Genomic DNA, 22,345 nt, shown 5'->3' with positions numbered 1-22,345 from the left:
TGTTGAACATTATATTTGCCTGTACATTCATTGGTTATTGTTTCACTGTTTTAATGTTTGATGTAACCCTGTGATTTGATTTCCAGGTTCCTGCAACCCGCGAAGTTTTAGGGTCCCTTCCAAATGTGTTTAGCGCCCTATGCCTGAATGCAAGAGGACTGCACTCTTTTGTTCAGTGTCAACCATTTGAGCGACTCTTCAAAGTGCTTTTGTCTCCTGACTACCTGCCTGCCATGCGGCGGCGACGCAGCTCTGATCCATTGGGTGAGTTCAGTTGTGTATTTGACCTTGTCCTTTCGAGTAAGTTTATTCCATGTGCTTCATAGTTCTATTTTAATGTGCTTTTCAGGTGACACTGCATCCAATCTGGGCAGTGCAGTTGATGAGCTCATGAGGCACCAACCCACGTTGAAAACTGATGCTACTACAGCCATTATTAAGGTAGATGAATGTCACCGAGCTAAATTAAATCTCATTTGCTAATACAATATTCGAAAATTAACCGAAGCTGATTTTTTTTTTTGTAGTTGCTAGAGGAAATTTGCAACCTTGGCCGAGCACCAGAGTACATCTGTCAAAAACCATCTATCCAAAAAGCAGATGGCACAGTTGCTGTACCACCTGCCCGGTCCAGTCATGCAGCCGAAGAAGCCTCCAGTGAAGATGAAGAGGAGGAGGAGGCGCTTCATACGTTCAGCCAACAGCAGGGGGAGCCAGAGAGCAACAGACAGTCAGTGCCACTCCAACTGTATGATGCTGAGTTCACAACAATAGATATAAAAAAAAAGTCACTAGCTAGGCTTTCTTCACTCTGATGGATTACTATTTTTCAATTGGAGCCTCAATGTAATATATGCTGTGATTTATTGCAGGGTCGTGGGCACTGAGGAAAGGATACCTATTCCTCTCATGGATTATATCTTGAATGTGGTATGTATTGGTTCACGAGTCAAGTGCTGGTTATGTATTATTACTCCAATATTGGATATTTCTTGCAGATGAAATTTGTGGAATCCATACTGAGCAACAATACCACTGATGACCACTGTCAGGAATTTGTAAACCAGAAAGGATTGCTTCCTCTGGTTTCAATTCTTGGTTTACCTAATCTGCCCATAGACTTCCCCACATCCGCTGCCTGTCAGGCAGTTGCTGGTGTTTGCAAGTCAATACTGGTGAGGATGTTGTACTTAACTGATGTAAATAAACATGCTCAAATAACACTATTATGCATTTTAGACTCTTTCTCATGAACCTAAGGTCCTTCAAGAGGGCCTATGCCAACTGGACAGTATTTTGACATCATTGGAGCCTCTTCATCGGCCTATTGAGGTGCCTGGAGGATCTGTCCTGCTCAGAGAGCTGGCTAATGCAGGCCATGTAACCGATGCCACATTGTCGGCACGTGCCACTCCACTTCTGCATGCTCTGACAGCTGCTCATGCATACATTCTTATGTTTGTACATACCTGCAGAGTTGGACAGGTAAAATATCAGCAATTGTATTATGATTGTATGAATAAAGGTTGATCCACGTATTAACCTTGACACATGCATCTTTTGATCAGAGTGAAATCAGAGCTATTTCAGTCAACCAGTGGGGCTCCCAGTTAGGCCTGAGTGTTCTCAATAAGCTCAGTCAGCTCTACTGCTCTCTTGTATGGGAGAGCACTGTTCTGCTGTCCCTGTGCACTCCCAACAGGTATGTATAAGGTCTGTTACATATCAATGTTACAGGTTAACATATTATATGTTAAATCCATCTGTCCTGTAGTCTGCCTCCAGGTTGTGAGTTTGGTCAGGCTGACATGCAGAAATTAGTTCCCAAAGACGAGAAACCATCTTGTAGCACAACGGCTGGAGCATCAGGTTCCAAAAGAAATGGTAAATATTCCAGTCATTTATTTGTAGCGAAGCTAAATTGTCAACTGGACTGGGTTGGTTGAGTTGAGGAAATGTTGCTTCTATATATAGGAGGTACTTGAACATATTTGTCATTTTAGATATCACCCTTCTTGGTGATGGGTTCAGTGAAGTTTTGGTTTGACAACATCTATTGTTTTGCCTTAAATGAACAGAAACTGAAGCAGTATCTGTGGACACTTCTGCTGGTGGGTTGCTGGAGGGCATGGGTCTTGATGGGGATGCACTGGCCCCAATGGAGACTGATGAGCCTGCAACATCAGATCCTAAGACCAAATCCAAACTTACTCCAGCTATGGCCACTCGCATAAAACAGATCAAACCTCTTCTGTCTGGTAAGATTTTTCTTGAAACTTTATTTATTTGATGCCCTTTTAACATGATAATGAAAGAAGTGTACATTTTTGTTGGTCACATTTGTTGTGGTTGTCATTCTAGCTTCATCTCGGCTTGGAAGAGCTCTGGCGGAACTCTTTGGGTTGCTAGTGAAACTTTGTGTTGGCTCCCCTGTGCGACAGCGTCGCTCCCATCATGCCACAAACACAGGCACTACTCCAACACCTGCAGCTAGAGCTACTGCTTCTGCCCTCACCAAACTTCTGACAAAGGGTTTGAGCTGGCAGCCCCCACCATATACACCAACGCCACGCTTTAGGTTAATGTTATTTTCAAGTGTCATCATTAGTAATTGAATGTATAGAATTTTTTTCATTTTTTTTTTACCTCTTTTGCAGGTTGACCTTTTTTATTTGCTCAGTGGGATTCACTTCTCCAATGCTGTTTGATGAGAGGAAGTACCCCTATCACCTAATGCTGCAAAAGTTCTTCTGTTCAGGAGGGCATGACGCTCTGTTCGAGTGAGCATTTTCTGTGTTTGAAAAATAAAACACCCTTTGGGTTTTTTGGTTAAATTCACATAATGTAACGTAATTGTTAATATATTTTTTTTTGTTCTGCAGAACCTTTAACTGGGCCCTGTCAATGGGTGGCAAGGTGCCTGTGTCTGAAGGTCTGGAGCATACTGAATTGCCTGACGGGACCGGAGAGTTTTTGGATGCATGGTTAATGCTAGTGGAGAAGATGGTGAACCCCAGTACGGTCCTGGACTCTCCTCATTCCCTGCCAGCTAAAATGCCTGGGGTCACACCCACCATGCCTCAGTTCAGTGCCCTGAGATTCCTCATTGTCACGCAAAAAGTAAGTGTTTATAATATTTTATATTTGTGTGAAATGATATTTGGGGATCCTGTAAATATTCTAATATGATTATATTTATTTGCAATTCCTCTCAAAATGCTGTTACTGTAACTTTGTTTTTTCTTTTTCAAGGCTGCATTCAGCTGTATCCGCAACCTGTGGAACAGGAAGCCACTAAAAGTGTATGGAGGCCGGATGGCTGAGTCCATGTTGGCGATACTTTGTCACATCCTGAGAGGAGAGCCGGTGATCCAGGAGCGGCTCGCCAAGGAGCGAGAGGGGACTGTGCGCCCGGAGGAGGAGAGCGCCTCCACAGGCCCATTGGCAGGCACTGTGCCCCCTAGTTCCAGTACAACAACTGCAGAGAGCACTGCAACAACTGGATCCACAACTGTAGCACCACCTGCGGGATCAGCAGAAGATACCAGTAACTCAAGTTCCCGACGTGATCCTCAGGTTAACCAGGCCCAGCTCACACAGGTACTCAACACTGGTGCAGGACTATTTACTGTTTACAGGACTATCAGTGATGGTTCATTTTAGTTTGACAGAGCAGTATACATTAAAAGTGGCCAAATAGACAGAACAGACCTCTGTCTATTACCAACTTCACTCCATTTTGTGTATACACTGAATCCTGGGCCACCATTTGTTTTATAACAGGGAAGATGCAGAGGGCGAGGGAGGCACGAACAGGTCCGCCAGCAACACCTTCAGCAGGTATAATAGCCATCAGAGTGAGGAGAGGGTTAAAGATGACAAAATAACAGTTCAGAAAAACAGAGGTTTGAGGCTGTGTTAAAGAAAAGGCATTTTACGTCTGTTTGTTTTTCTCCTGGTTCCAAGTTTGATGCTTTTTCTTGTGTGGTTAATATGTTTTACCCTTTTTTTGTGTGTGTTATTGTAGCTCATGGACATGGGTTTCTCAAGAGAACATGCCATGGAGGCACTGTTGAATACCAGCACAATGGAACAGGCCACTGAATATTTGCTCACTCATCCTCCACCTCTTCTTGGTGGAGCAGTAAGAGTAAGGATTTTGTTTTTTAATAGAAGTGGGTTGACATATAAAGGCATCTTGGTTTATGTGAGTTTTTGTAAACCCAGGACCTCACCATGTCTGAGGAAGACCAGATGATGAGGGCCATTGCCATGTCTCTTGGTCAAGAGGTCAGCATGGAGCAACGCTCTGATTCTCCAGAGGTGTGACTTTTGTATTTAACTTGCTAGCATATGTTGTTAAAAGTTGTTAGTACTGCTGGATTAGTAGCAATTACTGAATATATTTTGGGTTTTATAGGAAGCAGCAAGACGTCGTGAAGAGGAAGATCGAAAAGCCAGGGAACGGGCAGAGGAAGAGGAAGCCCGTTGTTTGGAGCGCTTTATGGAAGCTGAGCCACTGGACTCCCAAGAGTTGCATTCCTTTACTGACGCCATGCTGCCCGGCTGCTTCCATCTTCTTGATGAGCTCCCTGATACGGTCTACCGACTGTGCGATCTTCTCATGACTGCCATTAAGAGGAGTGGACCGGAGTACAGAGATCTTATTCTTGGTCAAGTTGTTCACCAGGTAACGGAAATTATAAATTCAGAGTCCAATTTTTGTTGTCGTAATTGATTATCATTGTTATCATTATTATAATATCTTGTTTGACCTGTAGGTTTGGGAGGCAGCTGATGTGCTCATCAAGGCTGCTGTGCCTCTAACCACCAGTGACACAAAGACTGTTTCAGAGTGGACCAGGCAGATGTCTACACTACCACAGGCCTCTAAATTAGCCACACGAATTCTGTTGCTTACCCTTCTTTTTGAGGTAATAAGAATTTCCTACTTACTGAAAGTTAATTTCATTTATATTATACAAAATGGCCTTTGTTTAATAATTTCAGGAACTGAAGCTCATGTGTGCCAGAGTGGTGGAAAACAGTGGAATTCTTGATCTACTGATTAAACTTCTGGAAGTGGTACAGCCATGTCTGCAGGCAGCAAAGGAACAAAAAGACATCCAAACGCCAAAGTGAGATCAGTTCAAATTTTCATACAACAGTCTTTGTGTATTTTGCAGTTTAGTTTAGTTTATTTTTTGTTATATTCTTTTCTTACTACAGATGGATTACTCCAGTGTTGCTGCTTATTGATTTCTATGAAAAAATGGCTGTCTCTTCCAAGCGCAGAGCTGAAATGAACAAGGTAAAAAATAAAGTTGAGTAAAACTTCAACTATATCTTTTAATGTATTTATTTTTTATATCAAATTGCAAAGACTGCAACTATTTAGGCTACTTAAAGTCCAGCAACATTTGTCTCCAGAGGGTCTTGATTTGTGTTAAACCTGTTTATGGTTTCATTTTATACAAACATTGTTTTATGTTTTGTTCACAGTACCTGCAGCCTAATGGCAATAATTGGCGGTGGTTTGATGATCGTTCAGGCCGTTGGTGCAGTTATAGTGCATCAAACAACAGCACCATTGACTCTGCTTGGCGGGCCGGAGAGACCAGTGTCCGCTTCACAGCTGGACGCCGGAGATACACTGTGCAGTTCAACACCATGGTGCAGGTACTGGTCTAATCTTGTATAGTCTAATTTCAATAAAATGGAGAACTGTATATTTATAAAATATTAACGCAGGTGAACGAGGAGACTGGCAATCGAAGACCTGTGATGTTGACCGTCATTAGACTACCTAGGCTCGCCAAGACTACCAAGGCAAATAGTGTGACTGATTCTGAGAGAGAGGATGGAGAGAGGAACAAAGCTGAAGAAACTCAACCAGAGACTGACTCTGTGGCACCAGTGGAGATGGTTGCTCCTAAGGTGGATTCAAGCCAAATAAAAGAGGCCACCTCAGTACCATCATCTTCCCAGGAGCCTGAGCAGGCTCAAAGCACTGATATTGTTGTACAAGGACTGAGTGAGGACATGACTACCATCCTCATTCGGGCCTGTGTCAGTATGATAAGTGTTCCTGTCGATCCAGACACACTCCATGCTACACTAAGGCTCTGTTTGCGTCTCACACGCAATCACCAGTATGCCATGATGTTTGCTGAGTTGAAGAGCACACGTATGATTTTAGGTCTTACTCAGAGTTCTAGTTTTAATGGCTTTACCCCACTCGTGACGTTGCTCTTCAGGCACATCATAGAAGATCCAGCTACTCTCCGGCACACTATGGAAAAGGTAAGACTTCCTCAGTTCTATGGGACAATTGTTTGGCATCAGTTGTCTAATTCTTAGTTTGTTTTGCTTTTTTAAGGTGGTGAGGTCAGCTGTCACTAGTGGTGCAGGTAGCACTACCTCAGGAGTAGTGTCAGGCAGTCTTGGCTCCAGGGAAATAAACTACATCCTCCGTGTCTTGGGCCCAGCTGCATGTCGCAATCCTGAGTGCTTCATTGAAACTGCTAGTAATTGTGTCCGTATTGCTTTACCTGCTCCTCGAGGGGCCGGCACAGGTCAGTTTTGAATTGACAGGTGATGTTACTCTTTATTAGAAGTAATGAATTTCGAAACAACTGATTGCTTTTGTTCATGCAGCGTCTGATGATGAGTTTGAAAACCTAAGAATTAGAGGTCCGAATGCTGTGCAGCTGGTGAAGACTACGCCACTAAAGTTGTCACCTTTGCCATCTATTCCTGATACTATCAAGGAGGTTCTCTATGACATGCTCAATGCTTTGGCAGCGTATCATGCACCTGAAGAACGTAAGACATCTATCAACAACATTCCTTAAATGTATTGAGTATTTGACTGACTCCGGACTCGCACTGTGTAGCCGAGCGCCCAGAGGAGCGTGCTGCTGCAGTACCTGGTGGACAAGACCTTTGCCAAATACTGCAGGATGTCGGTGATGATGTTTACCAGCAGTACAGGCTCACGCGACAAGGCAGCGACTTTGACTCCCAGTCTGCATTCCACATCAATGTGGGTCTGAAAAACATATCTCACTCGCTTGGTATCTAGTAAATTGGTTTTAATATCGCCTGTGTACAATCTTGTAGACTCAAGTATTTGCTGCTGATGGTGCTGTGGCTGAGACGTCCCAAACCGGAACCCCACAAGGAGAAGGTTGGCCATTTCAAGTTTATACCCAGCTTCAACTTTCTAATAAACTCCTCTGTGTTTGTAAACAATATTTATTTGCTTTTTTTTTTTTTAGCAAACTCCCCTGAGGAAATGCGTGAAGAGAAAAAAGAACAAGAAGGGGAAAAAAGCACCAGCTCAGAAGAGGGTAAAGCTGCCAAGGCAAAGGCTACTAAGCCATTAATGCCGACTTCTACCATCCTCAGACTACTGGCTGAACTTGTGCGCTCCTATGTGGGAATTGCCACATTAATTGCTTCATACTGCTACACTGCAGGACAGTCTGAGCTAATTAAAGAGGTTTGTTGTTCTTTTATAAGCGTGCCTACTTGATCCTGTAATAAGTTTTAACGCATTCTCCTAATTTCCCGTGTCATAGGATTGCAGTGTTCTTGCGTTTGTTCTCGACCATTTACTTCCTCATACCCAGAGTTCGGAAGACAAAGACACTCCAGCTCTTGCACGTCTCTTTTTGGCCAGTTTGGCAGCTGCTGGCACAGGTACAGACGCTCAAGTGGCCCTGGTGAATGAGGTGAAGGCCGCACTCAGTCGTGCACTTGCTATGACAGAAGGTGCTGAAAAACATGCAAGGTAAATGGACTGTACAACAAATGTGGTAAAAGGTGCTCTAAACTGGAATTAATTTAGTCTATTTTTAACCCTTTAGACTTCAAGCGGTTATGTGTATTATCAGCACAATTATGGAGTCGTGCCCTTCGACCTCCAGCTTCTACAGCACTGCAGCAGCAAAAACCCAACACAACGGCATGAATAATATAATAAGGCTTTTTCTCAAGAAAGGACTTGTGAATGATTTGGCTCGAGTACCTCACAGCTTAGATTTGTCAAGGTACAGAATACACACATTGACTTTACTTTATATATTATTGAACTAACTGTACAATACAAATAATTTATTCTATTTTTTTTTTTTGATGGTGTAGTCCGAATATGGCTAATACAGTTAACGCTGCTCTAAAACCCCTGGAAACACTGTCCCGCATTGTTAATCAACCCAGCAGTCTGTTTGGAGGCAAGGGAGGATCTACCAAGAATAAGCCTGAGCATGACACTGTGGGAACTGCAAGAGACAGTAACAGCAATACCCAGGACCAAAGTATATTATTCAACCAATACCAGCTTCCGCGTCTTGCCTACAACGGTATTGTTTGCTAATCCTTATTTTTCTCAACAGATGAGTCTGAACCAGTTGAGGGAAATCATAGAGTCCAAGGACCTGATAGTGACCTGATGGATGGAGAGGCGGAAGGAGACACGGTTGTAATTGCTGGACAGCCAGAGGTTCTTAGCACACAAGCCATGCAGGTAGCTCTTCATTTACACTTTTTCTTCTTCTGGAGAATGCATTAGCTTCCTACTTTCCCACTTCTTGTTATTTTACCTGTTTTAAAGTGATTTCTTGCTATTATGTGTAGGTGGAGAATGAGTTGGTGGATCTAATTGATGAACTGTTGGAAAGAGATGCTGGTACTGTCAACAGCACAATCATTGGTAAATGACACAAAACGCAACCGTTGTTATGCAACTGTAAGTTGTTGTAAGCGATGCTCAAAAAACCTTCTTGTTATTAGTGGGGCGGACTGGTGAGGACGAGTCACAGGAAGATGTGTTAATGGATGAGGCTCCATCTAATATTAGCCAAGCTTCTACACTTCAGGCAAACCGTGAAGGTACAACAATATCACAGTGTGTTGGTTTGATTTACAACATGACGTGAACATGATCCCTTCCTGTTCATTAGACTCTATGAACATCTTGGAACCAGAGGATGAGGAGCACACACAAGAGGAAGATTCCAGTGGCAGTAATGATGATGAAGACAGTCAGGATGAGGAGGAAGAAGAGGAGGAGGAAGAGGAGGAGGATCAGGTGTGATCAAATTAAAGATAGATTTAACATAATCTATACCTAACCTATTATTTTCAATAGGATGATGAAGAAGGCGACGAGGATGATGATGATGAAGGTTCTGAGATGGAATTGGACGAAGACTTCCCTGACATTAATGCTGCTCCTCACATTCGGTTTGAGCGATTCGACAGGGATGATGACCTCATCATAGAGTTTGACAACATGTTTTCCAACAACGGTAAATATATTGATTTACATATATAAATATATACACACATGCAGTTTACATAGCATCTAATTTTTGTCTTCTCACAGCGGACATCCCTCCATCTCCAGGAAACATTCCCAGCTCTCACCCGCTCATGGTGCGACATGCTGATCACAGTTCACTGACTCTCGGCGTGGCAGGTTCCAGCAGCCGCCTGGCCCAGGGCATGGGGCGCAGCCAAAGAACACTGCGACAGCTGACTGCCAACAGTGGACACACCATCCATGTCCACTATCCTGGGAACCGTCAACCCAACCCGCCCCTCATCTTGCAAAGGTGAAAGCATTGCTGTACTTTTATCAAAGGTTTAAGACAAGTGGAAAGATGGCAAAAATTCTCGTTTTGCATGGTTGGCTCTTATTAAGGTTCCAAGTAGAACTACAATATGCAAGAAGAAATGACTATGAAAATAATTGAGTAACCTTATTTAAAACAACAATAACAATAACACTGAAATAGGCGGTTTTCCAGCTAAAGACCTGTCACCAGTTCTGTGTAAAAATGTGCATTCAGTGTCATTTTCTGTCAGGTATTCTCACTGACATGACGTCAAGATGGCACAGGCATAACATTTCTCATTAGGTCGGGTTGTTGAGCTGTATAAGCAGGGCCTCTCGCAGCACTGAGTAGGAGGATCTGATGGGCTGTCCGTCAAGACACTGGGCGATCCTCGACCCAAGTTACTGGAGCCGACTGCAGCCCAATAACCATCAGATGACATCTGCGGCTGAAGTGCTTCAAAAACAAACATTTTTAAAGGCCTCATCTCCTTGAGCACCACAGAACTGTTTGGATTTTCAGAGCACCAAACATGGGACATTGAAAGGTGTAAGAAAAAAAACAGGAACCTTGTATCCAACCATGCATCTTTCAACTGGTCTTATACTTTTGATCAGGACTGTTGTAAATGGTGTAGCTGTAAGACTGCACTTGTTGCTTTTATGTTAATATTGTTCCCTATCTTCCAGATTGTTGGGTCCCAGCGCAGCAGCAGACATCTTGCAGTTGTCAAGTTCTCTTCCTCTGCAGTCTCGAGGCCGAGCTCGTTTGCTGGTTGGAAATGAAGACGTGCATATCATCGCTCGGTCCGATGACGAGTTGTTTGATGATTTCTTCCATGAACAGAGTGGCACTGGTGGACAAGCAGGTATGACTCATTTGAATCATTGTCCCGCATATCTAGATAATGTCCCGCTTTTTTTTATCACTCCTTTCACCTACTTGCCTGGCAGCTACTCACAGACAAACAAAGCAGCAGCAGCGACAAGACTAACGAAAAGGCGACATTTGGCATGCGGGACATAGAAAAAACAAGCTTGTGGTACAATAGGGAACGAACAAAAATGGGCAGAGGGAGCACTGTGCTCTTTGTAACAAATTTCTCTTTCACCAACTGAGGGGAATGTAATTTAAAGTGGCACAGCACACATGGGAGCTATGTCCAAGCTGCTGTCATTGCTGCTGCTGAAGAACAAAAATAGTGACAAACGCAGAGACATCATTCATCCTGGCCTACTGTACATATTTTTTTTATTGAAACCTGGGGAGAATATGCTAGCACAGAAAGGACATGTCCAGCACAGGGATTGAACCCAGGACCTTCTTGCTCTAAGGCTTGTGCACATCCGCTGAAGCCACGGTACCACCTAAAAAAGGTCCAGACTGCATCTTTCTGTGTGGGCTTTTTCTACCTATGTCCAGCTGTAGTGGAGAATCTTAATGAGACTTTCTTTATTTTTAAACTTTGCTTACTTAAACAACAGTCAAAGATTAGGGTGTACATTATTGATCCCTGTTGGAGAAATTGGTCCTATATTGATATGATATGAGATGCACTCTTTTTCTTTAGGCACTCTTTCCAGTATTCCCACTGCGCTGACGAGATGGACTGATGAGTGTAAAGTTCTTGATGCTGAAAGTATGCATGATTGTGTTGCTGGTAAGTTTGACCAATGAATGGGAGGGATTATTTTTGGTTTTTTTACTTGATTTCAGTTTCATGCATTATTACTGAATTGTTTATTTTAGTTATTTTAATGTTTTTTTTCTGCAGTTGTGAAAATCCCGATTCTTCAGCACTTGGAATATCTTCGAGATGAGGAACTGGAAGAAAGAAGGGAAAAGCGAAGGAGACAAATGGCTGAAGAAGAGGAGTCTAAGCAGAATGAAAGAAGAGCATCAGGAGCAGAACAGTCAAGGGAGCAGAGTCTGCAGGTTTGTTTGTTTTTTTGTCTGGAAAGCACCATTCTGTTTCTCATTACAGTGAATTTTAGTCTGATCATATAATTAATTCCTAGGGCTCTGGACTCGGGACAGTGAATGGTGCAGAGAATGCTGCAGGTACATTTGGATATTACACAATGTTGAATGTTTACAGTGGAAGAAATACATGCATGGCTCTTTGTGAAGACAAATCTGACGGAGCATGTCATGAGATGAGGTAGTAGTTTGTATAGTTTTAGGATCACACCAGATCTGGGAGGTAACTATACAGTCTACTGTCTTTCTTATGACATTGCCAAAGCAGCGTGATTATCCATCAGTGGCTGAAGAACTCTTCAATGTGTATTTGCTCTGCTGTGGTGAGGTAGTAAGTTGTGTTGTTTGTTGGGGATCAGGATTGCAAACCCCGTTCAGGAGATAACTATACAACTTACTGCCTTCCTCAGTGAAAGCAGCTTTCTCCAACGTAATTGTTTGTGTTCTGTGCTTTATTTTGGGAGGAGGGATGTCTTGAAATTATTTTTGTGATTCAAAAATGTTTGTGTCCATCTTAATTTCACTTCACACTTTCTATGGCTATTTCAGAGGGTGAGCAGGCTCAGGGCAGCACAGTGACATGTTTGGACCCCCCCAGAGTTGAAGGTTTCCTCACTGCACCACCATCTGGAGAGGTCACTCCCACCACCCCTGCTCCTCATGAACAGGCCTTGGTCTCCTTAGAAACCGCTATAAGTCAGCAGGTGCACCAGCCTATCGCTGACCTGCTGTTGGCTGAATCGCATGCCAGTTCCCTGGCTGCTCTTGCAGGGGCAGGCCTTCCTCCTTTGTCAGCTGCTGACAGGCAAAGCAGTGAAGTGGAGGCATCTCAAATGGAAATGTCCCCGGCACCGACAATTGGTGAGCGAGCCGGAGGAAGTGGTGGAGAAGGAGGAGCGGATGAAGGCAGGGAAGGTAGAACAACTTTAAAAACTATTAAATACAGCCTGGCCACAGTAGAAAGGAAATGCTTACCCTAAGGGTCAATGTGAACCGGTGCTTTTTGAAGATTAGTGTAAATTTAAGTATAATTTCTTTTTAGTATTTCTTTTTTTTTAAATATTGTTTGTCCTCTATAGCCTCTCTCAGTCCAGATATTGCTGAGTCTTCGGAGCCTGCAGCAGTTGGTGTATCACAGCTGGAGGGCTCACCTATGGATACCAGTAGTCCAGCTTCTGCCACACAAGAGGAGGCCGCTCCTGCTCCCCCTCAAACTACCCATCTGTCCCAGGATCTTTCTGGCAGTGGGGAGAGTGGATTGACCGATAGGCAGACAGATGGAGAGACAGGGTAAATATTTTTTGCGTTTGGATGTGACGTTGCTGAGTCGTGACCAAAAAATAAAAATAAATGTACCATTTTTAGGTCGACATCCGTTTCTTCCCCTGGTGAAACTATGCCCAGAAGTGATAGTGCTGACAGTCAGTCTCAGGCCATCCAGGAAGAGCCGCTACCCTCAACTAGCAATGACGATGAGGACCCGCTTGCAGGTACAATGTCTTTATCTTTTGTCATAAGTCTATTTAAATGTTGGTCCTTATTATCGACCTTTAGAAACATTTCACTTTTATGTGGTTCAACAGGTATCAGTCTACCAGAGGGTGTAGACCCTTCTTTCCTGGCTGCTCTTCCAGAAGACATCCGTCGAGAGGTGCTCCAAAACCAGCTGGGCATTAGACCACCTTCCCGTCCACCTGTGGCCACTACTGTGCCCCCATCGACTGCGCCTGTTCTCGGAGGACCGGGAGTTACTGAGGTCAGCCCTGAGTTTCTGGCTGCCCTGCCTCCCGCCATCCAAGAGGAGGTAAGTGTTCTATATAATGATAACCATAATGATACTTCAGTCAATTCAGTTGGTGCCATTCTCAACTTAATCTGTTGGCCCAGGTTTTGGCCCAGCAACGGGCAGAGCAGCAGAGGAGGGAATTATCTCAACAGCCCACACAGGGCGACACTCCTCTCGACCCCGTCACATTCATCCAGACACTTCCCTCAGAACTCCGCCGCAGTGTGCTGGAAGACATGGAGGACAGTGTATTGGCAGTCATGCCTCCTGACATTGCAGCAGAAGCAGCTGCTTTGCGCAGAGAACAAGAAGCACGGCAAAGACAGCTGATGCACGAGCGCTTATTTGGTCACAGCTCATCATCGGCGTTATCAGCCATCTTAAGATCACCAGCTTTTACCAGTCGCCTGGGCAGCAACCGAGGAGTCCAGTACACTCGTCTTGCTGTACAGAGAGGAGGGACCTTTCAAATGGCGGGAGGAACAAATCACAGGTGCAGTAATGTTTTTCACTGTGATCTTCATATGTGATCTTCATGTCTGATAAACTGACTGTCATTTTTATTCAGACCCTCCAGTTCCAATGTGGACTCCCTGTTGCGATTGCGTGGGCGGCTGTTGCTGGACCATGAGGCCCTATCCTGCCTACTGGTGCTGCTGTTTGTAGATGAGCCTAAGCTTAATACAAGCCGTCTTCACCGTGTCCTCAGGAACCTCTGCTACCATTCCCAAACCCGTGGCTGGGTCATCCGCAGCCTGTTGTCAATCCTCCAGCGCAGCAGTGAGAGTGAAGTGTGTGTTGAAACGTCCCGCCTAGAAGACGCACGTGGCAAGAGAAGTATCCAGAGTGGCTGTGGAGGCAAAGGGTCAGCAGTATCTTCCCTCTCTTCCTCTTCATCTTCCTCATTAGAGCTGCTAAACCGTGTGGAGTCCCGAAGTTCAAGCCAGTTGTCATGGCTCTCTGTTTCTATGGATGCGGCATTGGGCTGTCGAACCAACATTTTCCAAATTCAACGAGCTTCAGGTAGAAAGCATGCTGAACGTCACTCAGCTGGGGGATCAACAGGGGCTGGGACGATAGGGGCTGGAGTGTCTGGGGCTGCTGCAGGGGTGACATGTGCTGGTGGAGGCTCTACTGTCCACATTCACCCGCAAGCTGCACCTGTGGTGTGTCGACATGTCCTGGATACACTAATCCAACTAGCAAAGGTAATCTTTAATCCTGTTTTCACTGTTAAGCACTGTGATTGTCACGTTCCCTTAATATTTAAAATGTTCTGTATTATCTGCCACTACAGGTGTTTCCCAGCCACTTCACGCAACAGCGCTGTAAAGACTTGTCCTCAACTTCATCTGACATGGACTCTCGCCTCTGTTCGGGCCCGGGTGGAGCGAGTGGTGGAGTTGGTGGCAGCAGGGCAGGATCTCAGTCTCAGACCAGTATCTGTTCAAATACCTCCAACTCCCAAAACACCTTTGGCTCTTCTGTTGCTACTCCTCAATCACTGGGAATTTCCACAGATTTTTGGGACTTGTTAGTGAAGTTGGATAACATGAATGTCAGTCGCAAAGGCAAAGCATCCATGAAGACTGTGCCTCTAGGGGGAAGTGCGGAGGCAGAAGGAGCTCAGTATAGCTTAGAGTCTTCACCTCTGGGTCAGCTGATGAACATGTTGTCTCACCCTGTCATCCGAAGGAGCTCTTTGCTTACAGAAAAGTTACTACGGTTACTATCTCTCATATCAATAGCTTTACCTGATAATAAAGCCACAGAGGTTCCAGCCGGGCACCCCACTCCACAGGCTGCCAATCCAAGTTCAGCTAGTAGCTCAGGCACCACCGTCCCAGTCACAACCCAGAGCACAGCATCAGCCAGCTCCACTCAGGTCACAGTCACTGTGCCCAGCTCCTCCACTGGCACTGTGTCCCAGGGCACATCCTCTACAACGCCCTTGACCACTATCTCCATACCCACATCCACTGGAACCAATGTCGCAGGTATCAGCATATACTCAGTATAGTTCAGTATTGTATTGGTTAGTTGGTTAGTTTTAAATTGATTCTTAACATTTAATGTTCTTCCAGGAAAACTGAAAGGTACAACCAGCTCCATAGACATTGAGAAAATGGTCTCCTCTGGGCTGACCGAGAAACAACTTCAACTCTCTGTAGAGGTAATAATTATAATGGCACATTTGTATTGCGCTTCGCAAGTTTGACAGCTTCTCAAGTGCAGCACTAGTCATTATTCAGCGTACTTGGCAGCAATGAGCTTCTATTGTAGCCACAGATGCACTGCTGCCAGGATTTGAAACATAAAGCCTTGGATCTGTGGACCATTTTGCTGAGCCTCTGTCGTACCAAACCTGGACAGAACAAGCATCAATTTAATTGCGCATTTTATTTACACTTTGCTTTGTCCAGGTGTTGACGTCTCACTCATGCTCAGAGGAGGGTCTGGAGGATGCAGCTAACATCTTGTTGCAGCTGTCGAGGGGGGACGGTAGTACCAGAGACACAGTGCTGAGATTGCTACTCAGTGGAGCAAGACATCTTGGATACACTCTTTGCAAACAGATTGGTAAGTAAATCACACTAGCACAAACTTTGACATTAAAGTTAAAAGTGCTACATCTAACAGATTTACTTTTTAAGGTACGTTACTGGCGGAATTAAGAGAGTACAATTTGGAGCAGCAAAGGAGAGCACATGCAGACTCTCACTCCCCTGATGCCCCTCCAGACGATACGTCCCTCTCAGGCAGACTCAAGGGCAAGATGACCAGCAGGTAATTTGTTGAGCTTGATAGTATTATCTGACAACTGTGTTTAATGTAGAGGTGCATAATGTTTTTTCCCCTTTTTATAATTATTTGGTGTAGGTTTGATGGAGCAGAGAGTGTAGTAATTGTCGCAGCCCAAAAACGGACTCTTGGAGGACGTGAACTGCAGCTTCCCTGTATGAGTTCATTAACGTCAAAAACATCAACACAAAAGTTTTTCTTACGAGTACTTCAGGTCATAATCCAGCTAAGGGAAGACACACGGCGCGCAAATAAAAAAGCCAAACAAACCGGACGACTAGGTAAGAAAATATGAGTTTTGTTAGTTTTAAACTGAAATGGGTACAATAAATGTGTTGTTCTGAATCATCAGGTTCTGCAAGTCTGGGCTCGGCGAGCAGCATCCAGGCTGCAGTGCGTCAGCTGGAGGCTGAGGCTGATGCCATCATTCAGATGGTGAGGGAGGGTCAGCGTGCACGTCGTCTCCAGCAGGCGGCGCCACCCACTGCATCTGCTGCTGTGTCTGTCGCAGCTGGATCGTCTGTGGCAGCTCCCCATGCTCCTACTGGTGCTGCTCCCCCTGCTGGCACAGCTGCTGCTGCCACGGTTAGCATGGGCCGGACTGATAGCAAGCATACTTAATGGCACTGCAGTACACAATAATCATTAACATATATCTTATGAAGTAGAACCCATCAGTGTGTTTTTGTGGGTCGTCCGGTCACTGGCAGCATTATTAAGAATATGTTGCTCACAGTTTGCATATTTCCTAAAATGGTCCAGTTTGTCTTTAGAAAAGACTCACTTTAGTCAAGTGCACCTCAAGCTGTAATGATATTGGGTTAAACTGACGTATTGCCTGCTTGAGAGTATGTTCTGATGATTTTTTGCTGGCTGGCATAGCTTCTTGCTTTTCTCCCCGTATCCCAGGCATTGTGTTCAAGGAAAATGCATGACTGCATTATTGGGAACAAAACAACGTGTTAACTTTCTATTTTGTCTTTTTGCTACTTCCACACACTATAAAGTCTGAAGTACCAGCTGCATCAGAGACTCAGGCAGCTCAAAGAGATGATTCACCCATGGATGTAGATCAGCCTTCCCCCCTTGAGCAGGACCCAGCACCATTGGGTATGTAGCACTTCATAAACTCAAAGAATTTGCCTTCTTGTTTTGGCAGAAGCCATGCTTTAGAGCAGTTGGCTCATGCGGTTAATGTTGTACTTTTTTATTTTTTTTAGATGAAGATGGGAATGGTCAGAGTGAAGGAGAAGAGCGACTTCCAGACCTTCCTCTGCTCAGTGAGCAGCTGCTGCTGGATGAGCTCTGGGACATGCTCGGGGAGTGCCTCAAAGAGCTGGAGGAGTCTCATGACCAACATGCTGTACTGGGTAGGTTTCCTTTGTAAACATGACCTCGACAGAAGTACATTGTTGCATTTGGTTAAAACGTGTCTTTTGTTTTAGTTCTCCAGCCTGCTGTGGAGGCCTTCTTCTTGGTCCATGCCACCGAACGGGAGAGCAAACCTCCCGTGCGGGACACTCGGGAGAGCCAACTGTCCCACATCAAAGATGAACCTCCACCACTGTCCCCTGCTCCTCTCACTCCAGCCACGCCCTCCTCCCTCGACCCCTTCTTTTCCAGAGAACCATCCTCCATGCACATCTCTTCAAATCTGCCCCCAGACACTCAGAAGTTCCTCCGCTTTGCAGGTATATTGACATTGCACACATTGATAGTTATAGAATGGCCCTCCTCTATAAAACAACTATTGTTTTACAGAAACGCACCGCACAGTTCTTAACCAGATTCTCCGGCAGTCCACTACCCATTTGGCTGATGGGCCTTTTGCAGTTTTGGTTGACTACATCCGAATCCTGGACTTTGATGTGAAGCGGAAGTAAGAAGACTTGTGCATGTTGTTGCATTAAGAACTATTTATTTTTGCTTTAACACTGTTCATATTTGCAGATACTTCCGTCAAGAACTCGAGCGACTGGACGAGGGCCTTAGGAAGGAGGACATGGCGGTGCATGTGAGGAGAGATCATGTGTTTGAGGACTCCTACAGAGAGCTGCATCGCAAAAGCCCAGAGGACATGAAGAACAGACTGTAGGGCCCTGATGCATTTAATTTTTTACCATAACTGTACTACTTGATTGATTTTTTTCTAATCTTTCTGTCGCAGATATATTGTGTTTGAAGGAGAGGAAGGCCAGGATGCGGGTGGTCTTTTGAGGGAATGGTACATGATCATTTCCAGGGAGATGTTCAATCCAATGTATGCTCTTTTCCGCACATCACCGGGCGACCGCGTGACCTACACCATCAACCCTTCCTCTCACTGCAACCCCAACCACCTCAGTTACTTCAAGTTTGTGGGCCGTGTGGTGGCTAAGGCTGTCTACGATAACCGCTTACTGGAGTGTTACTTCACACGCAGCTTCTACAAGCACATCCTGGGCAAAAGTGTCAGGTATAGGCAAAGTGCACCTTGACAAGTGTTCTCCACTTCTCTAGTCACTTTCGTATTTTGGTCTATGTGACATTTGTGTTTGAGAACACTTTCTGTTTGGTTTAGGTACACTGACATGGAGAGTGAGGACTACCCATTCTTCCAGGGCTTAGTGTACTTGTTGGAGAATGATGTGTCCACACTAGGCTATGAGCTGACATTCAGCACAGAGGTAAGCACTACAATTGTTGCCCATTCAGATCATCTGCTATGTTCATCTGAATCGACCAGATGTGACAAAAGCTCTTTGTTTTCTGTCTAGGTTCAAGAGTTTGGGGTGTGTGAAGTCAGAGACCTCAAACCAAATGGCGCCAATATCCTTGTTACAGAGGAGAATAAGAAGGAATATGTCCACCTCGTCTGTCAGATGAAGATGACTGGTGAGTGTGCTTTTTCTGCAGCTCAACCTTTTTGTTAGTGAATCGCACTGAAACCACTAGATGGCATCATTTGTATTTCAAAAAACGTCACCATATGGAGATGAGCAAAAGTGTTTTCAGATTGAAGATGGCTGATTGTGATTAGCATCTTCCTCCAGCTGTGGCCTTTAAACTGTTCTATGGGGTTACTGTGGGTCCTCAGCTGTTTTGTTAAATATGCTGCACAGTGATTAATACAACAGTGGTGGTTGCCTAGCAAACATAATTTATGTTTAATGACTTGAACAACCCAGAGTGTTGCCTTATATTGCTTGTGCTATTTTTAAGGTGCAATCCGCAAACAGCTGGCAGCTTTCCTTGAGGGCTTTTATGAAATCATTCCCAAGAGGCTGATCTCCATCTTCACTGAACAAGAGCTGGAGCTCCTCATTTCAGGCCTACCCACCATAGACATTGACGATCTCAAGGCCAACACAGAGTACCACAAGTACCAGTCCAGCTCAATACAGGTGTGCATTGGTTATAGTAATCATGTTTGTTACAGTCGTAGTATTATCTCTAGCATAAATAGTTATCTATATTCTCATTCATATTGCGATACATACATTTGAGTCCATACAGCAAAGCGCTATTGTTTGTGTCTGAACTGATTTCTGGTTCTCTGTAGATCCAGTGGTTCTGGAGGGCTCTGCGCTCGTTCGACCAGGCCGACCGGGCCAAGTTCCTGCAGTTTGTGACGGGCACATCTAAGGTCCCGCTGCAGGGCTTCGCTGCTCTCGAAGGAATGAACGGCATTCAGAAATTTCAGATCCACAGAGATGACCGATCCACTGACCGCCTACCGTCTGCTCACACCTGGTAAGCATCGATTTGACTTGGACGTTCATGTTTTTGGAGTTTATTTTGTATACATGATTCAGATTCTGACTTTTCTCCCCTAGCTTTAACCAGTTGGACCTTCCAGCTTATGAGAGCTATGAGAAGTTGAGACATATGCTGCTGCTGGCCATTCAGGAGTGCTCCGAGGGTTTTGGACTGGCTTAAACGGAGACTCTGCACTTATTTAAACTAGTTTGCCTAAGCCACATACATTCACACTAAGATTTGAACATGTACAACACAGTCTCATCAACATCACTGGAAACGTGTTGGATGGCCTGGACTTACTGGTTTCTATTCCGTATTAAACAAGCAAAACCAGCAAGAGTACGAACTGATAGATATAAAGCTGAGGGCCTCATATTGACACGTGTCTCCCAGCCGAGTTTAACGGTAAATGCAACTGCAGAAGATAAAACATGGACTAATTCAAGAGACATTTTCTTCATATAGTTTGTTTCTCTGTACAAAAGGTTTGGGAGTTTATTATGTTTAATCTTTTTTGTTCTGGCTGTGTAAAAAGATCTGAGAATGTTGTTTGAACAGGATGGTTATAAAACATTTGGGGAAAACTGTTGGTTTCTTGTTGCTAATTTGTGACCTCACAAGCCTTGACAATGGGGACATTTTTATGGGGAGGGGGGGAGGATGTACAAACAACTTAAGAAGTTTGAGATATTCACAAAAATGCACTTTTCAACGTTTTGTGGCATTTTTAAGGAAGTATGGTACAGAAAATGAAGAGAATCTGAAGGAGATAAGACATTAACCATAAATCCTAGAGTATTTTTGGCTATTAAACCCAGCCTTGAGCCTTTGATTCAGAGTGAAATAACTACATGAATAAATGCATAAAATTGCGTCCATTGTCTCCTTTTACATGGATATCAAAAAGGTACATATTTCTCCCCATTTTAAGGAATTCCTGGCCTAATACAACTGAATTGTGAAAAATATTTTTTTTTATGTTGGATATAATTCCTCAAGTCACCAAAGTGTCCTGGTTAAATCATAAATTTGCCACAGAATAGACTTTTGTTGCCACAGTGTAACCAAGAGTCTCCATACAGGGCGATGAACAGTGGATCTCTAATGTTGGCGGTATACTTTTCCATTGGGGCGGGGAAATAACGGAGTTTGACAACATTTTATAAACTGTTTTTAGTGACGACATATACAGACCCAAGCGGCAGGATACAGACCATTGATGAGTTATACAAGTTTAAGGTCTCGTCCATTCGTTGCTCACGGTTCAGAAATATTATGTAGCAAGTGTACTTTTTCTAAAGTTTCCCATCACCCCATCTCTGAGCACTTTCAGCATGGGTCCTCAAGAGCTTGAGAGTTCAGTGCAGTATCTTTGCTTTTCCTAGAACTGCAATTTTCTGTGAAGAAATGTAAATGTTTTGTTTGGATTCCCTCTTGGCCAGGACTCCCTTGAAAAAGAGGTTTATAATCTCAAGAGGACTTTCCTGGTTAAATAAAATGACCTAGACATGGTCATGCTACACCTGATTGAGAGGCCACTGAGCTTGAGAGTGGATTCAGAGCTGTAACCCTCGCCAAAGGAGGCAACACCAAGTACGTATTAAAGGGGCGCAGTAATTGTGACTAAGTGTTTTATATAACTTAAGACTTTTTGTTTTTGTAGTATGAGGCTAAATATTTAAAGTTGAAGTGTATAAATACACAGAATGGGATTCTTTTAATTTTGCCAATATAAACAAGCAGCCTTGTTTATATTGGCAAGCCTCTCTCTTGGTACAGCTGTGGTTTTTGCCTTTTTCTGCAAACTGCATTTGCAGTTTCTGTTCCACACTGTTTTACTGGATGCTTTTGTACGTCTTTGCCGTGTTTTTTGAGGTTGGGTGATTTTTTTTTACTGCAGAGAGTCCATCCTGAAGAAGGCAGCTTTTTAAAGTTAAACAGCTAGCTCATGAGCTTAACACATTTGAGACCTACACATTCATTTTTCTGAAACACTGAAGAGGCAGCAAGAGCCCCCCACAGCTGCAGCACAAAAAGGACAAACGAGGAGTTATATCCGGGCAAGACACACATGCCTTCTATCCCTACTAGTGTTCCAGCTAATGGACATTCACTGGAGAATATACAGATTAACTGCTAAACTCTTCCCAAAGCATGTTGTTAGACTGTTGTGGTGCGGAGGGAGCTGTGCAGGAGGAAGAGGAGGAGCTGACCAGTGCAGGACACCACGCTCTGAAACGGGGACAAATCCCGGAGGGGCTGCACCGTTTCAGAGGAAGAAAACAATGGCAGCACAGCTCAGTCGCAGCACAATTTTGTTGTACAATGACAAAAAAGCACTTGCAGTGAGAACCATATGTTTACATACACTTAATAAAAAGACACATTAGCATTTTTTCCCCTCACTGTCTGA

At 44.2% G+C, this 22,345-nt stretch overlaps 1 protein-coding gene across 7 annotated transcripts in view; it reads left to right on the top strand.

Moving 5' to 3' along the window:
• Positions 1-20,779, top strand: part of huwe1 (HECT, UBA and WWE domain containing E3 ubiquitin protein ligase 1) — a 28,111-nt gene extending 7,332 nt beyond the window's left edge. For 4 of the 7 annotated variants that reach the window (XM_079558872.1, XM_079558874.1, XM_079558871.1 and 1 more), the window contains 62 exons: positions 87-264; positions 350-441; positions 528-748; positions 873-930; positions 999-1,175; positions 1,240-1,485; positions 1,569-1,702; positions 1,775-1,884; positions 2,079-2,258; positions 2,362-2,578; positions 2,658-2,780; positions 2,883-3,120; positions 3,253-3,600; positions 4,028-4,150; positions 4,228-4,323; positions 4,421-4,690; positions 4,782-4,934; positions 5,011-5,138; positions 5,230-5,311; positions 5,503-5,679; positions 5,752-6,303; positions 6,380-6,575; positions 6,658-6,825; positions 6,897-7,045; positions 7,123-7,189; positions 7,281-7,504; positions 7,584-7,795; positions 7,872-8,054; positions 8,149-8,321; positions 8,400-8,530; positions 8,641-8,716; positions 8,797-8,895; positions 8,967-9,094; positions 9,155-9,314; positions 9,392-9,620; positions 10,313-10,491; positions 11,194-11,283; positions 11,398-11,558; positions 11,642-11,684; positions 12,153-12,518; positions 12,683-12,893; positions 12,969-13,093; positions 13,187-13,407; positions 13,491-13,882; positions 13,958-14,597; positions 14,687-15,386; positions 15,474-15,562; positions 15,813-15,969; positions 16,044-16,176; positions 16,270-16,472; positions 16,544-16,776; positions 17,199-17,301; positions 17,412-17,561; positions 17,637-17,882; positions 17,953-18,070; positions 18,142-18,282; positions 18,359-18,646; positions 18,752-18,857; positions 18,948-19,065; positions 19,393-19,574; positions 19,733-19,923; positions 20,007-20,779. In XM_079558872.1, the coding sequence (XP_079414998.1) occupies positions 87-264; positions 350-441; positions 528-748; positions 873-930; positions 999-1,175; positions 1,240-1,485; positions 1,569-1,702; positions 1,775-1,884; positions 2,079-2,258; positions 2,362-2,578; positions 2,658-2,780; positions 2,883-3,120; positions 3,253-3,600; positions 4,028-4,150; positions 4,228-4,323; positions 4,421-4,690; positions 4,782-4,934; positions 5,011-5,138; positions 5,230-5,311; positions 5,503-5,679; positions 5,752-6,303; positions 6,380-6,575; positions 6,658-6,825; positions 6,897-7,045; positions 7,123-7,189; positions 7,281-7,504; positions 7,584-7,795; positions 7,872-8,054; positions 8,149-8,321; positions 8,400-8,530; positions 8,641-8,716; positions 8,797-8,895; positions 8,967-9,094; positions 9,155-9,314; positions 9,392-9,620; positions 10,313-10,491; positions 11,194-11,283; positions 11,398-11,558; positions 11,642-11,684; positions 12,153-12,518; positions 12,683-12,893; positions 12,969-13,093; positions 13,187-13,407; positions 13,491-13,882; positions 13,958-14,597; positions 14,687-15,386; positions 15,474-15,562; positions 15,813-15,969; positions 16,044-16,176; positions 16,270-16,472; positions 16,544-16,776; positions 17,199-17,301; positions 17,412-17,561; positions 17,637-17,882; positions 17,953-18,070; positions 18,142-18,282; positions 18,359-18,646; positions 18,752-18,857; positions 18,948-19,065; positions 19,393-19,574; positions 19,733-19,923; positions 20,007-20,109 (11,787 nt within the window). In that variant the 3' untranslated portion in view covers positions 20,110-20,779. The remainder of the gene's footprint in view (positions 1-86; positions 265-349; positions 442-527; positions 749-872; positions 931-998; positions 1,176-1,239; positions 1,486-1,568; positions 1,703-1,774; positions 1,885-2,078; positions 2,259-2,361; positions 2,579-2,657; positions 2,781-2,882; positions 3,121-3,252; positions 3,601-4,027; positions 4,151-4,227; positions 4,324-4,420; positions 4,691-4,781; positions 4,935-5,010; positions 5,139-5,229; positions 5,312-5,502; positions 5,680-5,751; positions 6,304-6,379; positions 6,576-6,657; positions 6,826-6,896; positions 7,046-7,122; positions 7,190-7,280; positions 7,505-7,583; positions 7,796-7,871; positions 8,055-8,148; positions 8,322-8,399; positions 8,531-8,640; positions 8,717-8,796; positions 8,896-8,966; positions 9,095-9,154; positions 9,315-9,391; positions 9,621-10,312; positions 10,492-11,193; positions 11,284-11,397; positions 11,559-11,641; positions 11,685-12,152; positions 12,519-12,682; positions 12,894-12,968; positions 13,094-13,186; positions 13,408-13,490; positions 13,883-13,957; positions 14,598-14,686; positions 15,387-15,473; positions 15,563-15,812; positions 15,970-16,043; positions 16,177-16,269; positions 16,473-16,543; positions 16,777-17,198; positions 17,302-17,411; positions 17,562-17,636; positions 17,883-17,952; positions 18,071-18,141; positions 18,283-18,358; positions 18,647-18,751; positions 18,858-18,947; positions 19,066-19,392; positions 19,575-19,732; positions 19,924-20,006) is intronic. The other 3 variants (XM_079558875.1, XM_079558876.1, XM_079558877.1) reach the window with 3 other exon arrangements.
• The last annotated feature ends 1,566 nt before the right edge of the window (positions 20,780-22,345 follow it).

The sequence above is a fragment of the Gobius niger genome (assembly GCF_951799975.1).
Source record: "Gobius niger genome assembly, chromosome: 6".
Classification (NCBI taxonomy): Eukaryota; Metazoa; Chordata; class Actinopteri; order Gobiiformes; family Gobiidae; genus Gobius; species Gobius niger.
This window is presented reverse-complemented; position numbering and strand designations above follow the sequence as displayed.